The sequence below is a fragment of the Lactuca serriola genome, chromosome 4, assembly GCF_051521515.1.
Source record: "Lactuca serriola cultivar US96UC23 chromosome 4, Lser_US96UC23_V15, whole genome shotgun sequence".
Taxonomy (NCBI): domain Eukaryota; kingdom Viridiplantae; phylum Streptophyta; class Magnoliopsida; order Asterales; family Asteraceae; genus Lactuca; species Lactuca serriola.
The window spans coordinates 368,455,376-368,461,822 of record NC_136411.1 but is presented as its reverse complement, the minus strand read 5'-3'; the positions used below and the strand labels follow the sequence as shown (position 1 = coordinate 368,461,822).

The 6,447-nt window shown below is 36.7% G+C and overlaps 1 protein-coding gene across 2 annotated transcripts; it reads left to right on the top strand.

Annotated features, from left to right (window-relative positions):
* Positions 1 to 4,716, top strand: LOC145097694 (uncharacterized). Of its 2 annotated transcripts, none has more exons than XM_079035329.1 (8): positions 1 to 212; positions 875 to 1,997; positions 2,114 to 2,339; positions 2,427 to 3,067; positions 3,155 to 3,203; positions 3,301 to 3,512; positions 3,603 to 3,710; positions 4,289 to 4,716. In XM_079035329.1, the coding sequence occupies exons 2-8, from the start codon at positions 1,048 to 1,050 to the stop codon at positions 4,515 to 4,517; spliced, it is 2,415 nt and encodes an 804-aa protein (XP_078891455.1). In that variant the 5' UTR covers positions 1 to 212; positions 875 to 1,047; the 3' UTR covers positions 4,518 to 4,716. The 2 variants fall into 2 exon arrangements, with proteins under 2 accessions (XP_078891455.1, XP_078891454.1); XM_079035328.1 differs by having other exon boundaries at positions 1 to 340.
* Positions 4,717 to 6,447: the final 1,731 nt, after the last annotated feature.

Below are 6,447 nucleotides of genomic sequence, written 5' to 3'. Positions count from 1 at the left end.
GAGACCATCTTTCTCGCTCATCGGTTTTAGAGAGAGAAAGAGTGTTGTAGTTAGTAAGAAAAAAGTGAGAGGGGGGTATACATACATATATATGTATGTATAGAGAGAGAAAGTAGAGAGAGTGAGAGAGAGGAAGAAGGTGCATTCAGCTACGACTGTTTTGGATTGAAGAATAATTGGAACTCTTGATCTCCATTAACCAGCTGCTGGAAGTAAGAGTTTCTGTTCTTCTGTACACTTCTCAACAACCCCCAAATTTGCTTTCACTTGGATCACAGTCTCGAAATCGTCGATTTTAGTCTCAAATTAGCTGATTCTCGACCTTGTTTGTGTTGTAACGGTAATACAGCTTTTGATTCACCGAAAACCATTGAAATTCGCAATTATTGTTTTTGCATTGTTGGGGAAATTTGAAGTTGTTTCATGCAGTAGTGTTTTTAGGGTTTGAGTCCGTGTTTTTTTCTCTCCGAGTTGTTGATTTAGGCTTTAGAGTTCGTATACAATCTGTAATTTCAGTTCTATATGTTTGCTAGGATTGTGTTGTTATTAGGGTTTAAGTATGTGCTTATGTTGTACTTTGGTTTCGTAGAATATTCCTTCTTCCTTTATGATTTCCCTCCCTGAAGTACATAGGTTAACTGATGGTCACTGAATGTCAAGCTTTGAAGCAGTCTGGTTCTTCACCTACCATTTTGAAATGACTTTAATAAAAAAATCTGAATGAAATTGGTTGTGGTTTGAAATTGATTTAATACTTTGTCTTTCAAGTGTGATGCAGCATAATCAACGCATCATTAATGATGCTAAATCTCGTTTTTTTGACTTATCTTTCCAATTACACTTGTTTTCTAATTCAATGACTTGTAATTTGTAGGTCTCTGTCAATCTAAATTTGGAAAGCTATCCATAAGTTCATAATCCACGATGTATCATTGGCAAGAGCTTAGAGCCATAGACAAACATTGAGCTGATAGCCAGCTGAAAATAGTTTTGGAAGGTTTATAAACACTATTCTAAGCAAAAGTCTTGTATTTTAATGAGATTCAGATGTTGCAGAGGCAAATTATGTTCAAGCAGCTTGAGGAACTCCAAAGGCAAAAGAAACTCCAAGAGTTAAACGACTCCAGACAACAAAATGTCATAAATCAACAATCTTTACTACTCAATAAGCAAGCTTCTGGAGCTCAATATGCACCATTAATCAATGGAACCCCAGTTCGTGATCCTTCTCAAATGTTCATGTTTGGCAACACAAATTTGGTCCAAGGGTTTCAAAATGGATTACCTTATTCACAATCTGGACATGGTTTTAGTCGTTTTTCTAATTTTCATGGAACAACACGTGAACAACCACCCATTGGTGAACAACAAATGGACACTGTTACTAGATCTTCTTCCATGAGTGATCAATTCAATGCTGCTTATCAAGAACAAGGTGATTTTGGTGGAAACATTGTGGATAAAACAACAGATGTTAACCTTAACCCTCAAGATTTCACTAGTTTGGATCCATTAGAACAGAAGTTCTTATTCAATACAGATGATAACAATTTTGGGAACATGTTTGAGGACACTGATAACTCACAAGCTTTTCCTTCTTTACAAAGTGGGAGTTGGAGTGCTCTTATGCAATCTGCCCTTGATGAAACTTCAAGCACTGATACAGCTGTACAAGAGGAATGGAGTGGTTTAAGCTTTCAGAATCCAGAACTTTCCAATGATAATAATAATAATAATAATCATAATCAGCCTTCAAACATTATGGAAAGTGGGAAACATCCAACTTCATGGTTTCAAAACAAAACATCTAATCAAAACTCAAACTCAAACTTCCCTGGTTTTCAGCAGTTTCCTTCTACAAATTTCCAATTTCGTTCAGATTCTTCTCATGGGTCAAATCAGCAATCTCAAAAAGAAGGTGGTGATTCTTCTGGAATGTCTGCCATTGTTGACAAATCATCTGGATTTCCTGTTCAAGATTCAAATGCTCAAACAAGGTATTTACTATTTTCTATTTACTACTATTTACTAATTACTACTTCATATCATGATTCATGAAACTTACAAATGTTTGACAAACATTTTTTGATTTATTTATTTATTATGATGATAGTCGACATATGCTTGAGCTTCTTCACAAGGTAGACAAATTCAAAGAATATAAACATGGTCAACAACAGTCTTCTTATACTGAGTCGACTCAGAGAAAGATACCTAAAGCTGAAACTACAGATGCATTCACTCCATCAAACAATTCTTCAGTCCAACAATCATTTGGATTGAGATTGTCTCCTCCAACTCAAAGACACCCTGCAAATTATTTCAACTCATCTCAAGTGGTATAGTAGTAACTCAAACATCAATACATTTTTTTTTTAAAAATAAAGTCAAAAAGTCAAAGTTAATAGATACCTTTTTTCTTGCAGGTGAACTCACATTTAAAGAACCAAGATGGTCAACAGGGTTCTAATTCTAATCCAAAAAGTCAACCTAATGTCTGGATAGATATACCTTGTAGCAGAATGGAAACTGCTTCTGAAGGTCAAAATTCACAAACTTTTGATTATGGGCAAGGGCAAGAAGGTAAATTCCACCCCGGGGAAGAATCTTTTTCAGGGCGTTTAGAAGCAAACGGATCCGGTTCTCTGAAACAATCACATATTTCCCCTCATGGGTACTCTCCTTTAAACCCCACGTACTCTGGGCCAGGGGTAAAAAAGGAAAGACTAGATTCTGACCACCCTAAATTTCCGCAAGTAACATCCATGTCAGCCCTCACATCTGCATACGAAAACTACAAAAGCGTACTCGCGTCATCCGCTATAAAAGAAGATCATTTAGTGAAATCCCCATTTTACCCTCCTCTTCAAGACCCTTCTCAGCTTCATAAAAATAGTTCATTTGTCCAGATGAATTTAGCAAACACAAGTCAATATGGAACCAATTCGGTTGGTGTTAATCAAGATTCAATTATTTCTAAATCAAAAAAACGTAAATTTCCTACTTATGAGCTTCTCCCTTGGCATAAAGAAGCAACACAAGGTTCTAGAAGACTTCATGATACAAGGTATATATATATGTGTGTGTGTGTATATATTGACATACTATAAAAAACGTCAAAGTTTTTTTGTTTTTGACAATTTTGCCCTTGCAGCATTATGGAAGTGGAATGGGGAGAGGCTGGAAATCGGGTACCTGAACAGGTGTGTTTTTGTGGTTGACCAGAGAGTTGACTTTTTCTTTTGGTGCATTGGTTCTAATTTGTAAATGGTTTTTTTTATTATACTATTATGTTAACAGATGAAAGAAGGTCAAGGGGGTGAAAGTGAAACATTAAAGAGAAGAATAATTTTAACAACACAACTTATGCAAGTTTTATTTAGGCCTACACCATTTAAACTTCTTTTGGATGATGCTTTGGAATGTTATGAAATGGTAACATACTTTGCTGCTAGATTAGCACTTGCTGATGCGTGTAGTTTCGCAAATCATCCTCATCATATTTCTGACACGTAAGTACCATTTTTTATTTATTTATTTTTTAAATTTTGTTAATAAATCTTGAAAAGTTGATTTTTTTTTTGCTGACGTGGCAAATCCAGGTCAGCAGGGAAAAAGGTTGTATCCAAGGGTAGTGGTGATGAGAATCTTTCAAAGGTTGTGGAAGATTTCATTGATAGATCAAAAAAGATAGAAGATGTGCTTTTGAGGTATAAACACAATCCACCATTTTTTTTTTAAAAATTTTTATTAAGCACTTTGAAGTCATTTTTACATTAAAATAATACCCTTCAGTAAACCATTTTTACCTTGTCTAAATGGTTTAATTGGAAAAATATCTACAACTTTATTTTTGTTAGTAGTTAGTTAAACTGCAAAACAGCCCAAAATACATTGTTTTCTGTAATTTATTAAATAAAAGAATTTAAAAAGTTGTTACATTCGATTTTTACTTTTAGTTTTTCCCATTTGACCCTTTCCTTTTTCGGGTACCTAAATACTTTTTTTAGTAAAAGATATATAACTCAAATCAACCCACTTTCAGTTTCAGATTCTCCCATTTGACCTTTTTCTGTTTTAGATAAATATTTTAGATTTTTCCCACTTGACGTTTTCCTTTATTAGGTAATATGACTTTTTATCAAATCAACCCACTTTTAGTTTTTTTTACCATTTGACCTTTTATCCATAAATAAAATACAACTTAAAAAGTGTCTAAAATTGGTTAAATTACATAATTTTCATGTTGTAAATCTGTTTTGATTTGTTTATGGATATGGAAATGAAGGTTGGAGAATGGAGGATCAGTTCTTGAAATAAGAATGGAATCCCAAGATTTAGAGAGATTTTCAGTCATCAACCGATTTGCCAAGTTTCATAGCCGGGCACATATGGCGGCGGCACCAGCCGACACCACCACCACCACCGGCGTCCCTAAGCTATATCCTCAAAGATATGTGGCAGCTAGTCCTATGCCTAGGGTAGTACCCGAAGGGCATAACTGTCTTTCACTATGATTGTTAAACTTACGGGTCTTGTTTTTTTTTTTTTTTTTTTTTTTTTTTTTTTTTTTAGGGTTATTTGCTCGTTTGGTTGTCTAACTTCACTTTTGGTTCATGTTTTTGAACCGAAAGCCAACTGATGTCAATTTTGACAAAGTATATATATCTTTCTGTAATGAATTAACTAGCAAACAGTACAGAACACTGTTATATTGCTGTTTTCTTTGGAATGATTGGAACAATAACAAGACTAAGAGCTAACAACAGCCCACAAAAGCAATGTCACAGAAATTAAGATAAAATGTAGCAATTCGAGCTGCTATAGACTCCCAATAAAAAAAAGAAGCTTCTAATATTCTCTACTCCCCCTCATGTCAATTCCACTACCTTAAATAGACAGGAAATACATCATTTTGTCCTCAATTCCCATTTTGCCCCTGATCCTCTACCAATCATGTAGTGTTTATGTGCTGGGCAGTGGTCCCCTCTTTTCTTGTCTTTTCTTTTGCATTTCTCCTTCGACCTTGTCCTCAAGGTCAAAGTCTGGAAAAGTGCCTTGTATAGTTCTGAAATCTTCCCAAGTGGCGTCAAATTCGGGAACTCCCTTCCACTTAATCAACACTTCCTTTGGCCCACCTCGTCCTCGTGGGTTCGCACTCCTATGACTTTTTCTGGTTCCCAATTCACCCTCAAGTCTTCGGATAAGTGCGCTAGTAAGTCTGGATGGGCTAATTGATTGCCGATTGCTTTCTTTATTTGAGAGACGTGGAACACCGGGTGGATTTTTGCACCCTGTGGTAGTTGTAACTTGTACGCAACAACTCCTATCTTTTGAAGAATCAAATTAGGCCCATAGAAGCGAGCAACTAGTTTCTGTAAGGCTGCAATTTAAGATAGACCCATTCCCCTTCAGCAAATGCTACATCCTTGCGAAACTTATCAGCTCCTTTTTTCATTCTTTGTTGGGCTTGTAAAAGGTGTCCCTTAAGATCATCCAAAATGGCATCCCTCTCCATGAGTTGTTCCTCCACTGCGGATACCTCTGTTTGCCCTTGCTGGACTTTAACCACTTGTGGCGTGTCCCTACCATACAAAGCCTTGAAGGGAGTGATTTTGCTGTTGGTATGGTAAGAGGTATTATGACTAAATTCTGCCCATGGCAACCATTGGACCCAAGAACGAGGCTTACCCTGAATGAAACACCTTAAGTACATTTCCACAGATTTGTTGACAATCTCCGTCTGCCCATCTGTCTGGGGGTGGTAGGTCGTAATTCTCAGTAAATTTGTTCCTTGGAGTCGGAACACCTCTCTCCAAAATAGACTCATGAACACCTTATCTCCAAAATATATCCATGAAGGCGGACCACCTCTTTGACAAAAATACTAGCAATGGTGACTGCGGTAAATGGATGCTTAATCGCAATGAAGTGAGAATACTTTGTGAGGCGGTCCACCACCACTAATATCGCATTGTAACCCTGAGAGTTGGGGAGTCCTATGAAATCCATAGATAACTCATCCCAAACCTGTTCTGGTATGGGTAGGGGTTGCAGAAGACCCGTTGGATGGGTAGATAACGCCTTTTGAGTTTGACAAACACTACACGCCTGAACATGTTTTTGGACATCCTTCCTCATGCCTACCCAAAACCATTCAACAACTATTCTTTGTTAGGTTCTGAATTCACCCGCATGTCCGCCTATCACTGAATCATGAAACTCCTTCAATAATTTGAGAATTAACTCAGATTTTTGTGGAATGACCAACCTACCCTTGAACATCAGTTTTCCACCTTCAATAGTATAGCCCACATGGTGTTTCCCTCCATCCCTTATATCTGTTATCACTTGTTGAATGAAGGAATCTGCTGTAATCTCGTTATCCAATTCCTCTAACGGGACTGACCAAGAAGAGCTTAAAATACACAATTCATGGGTTTAGAC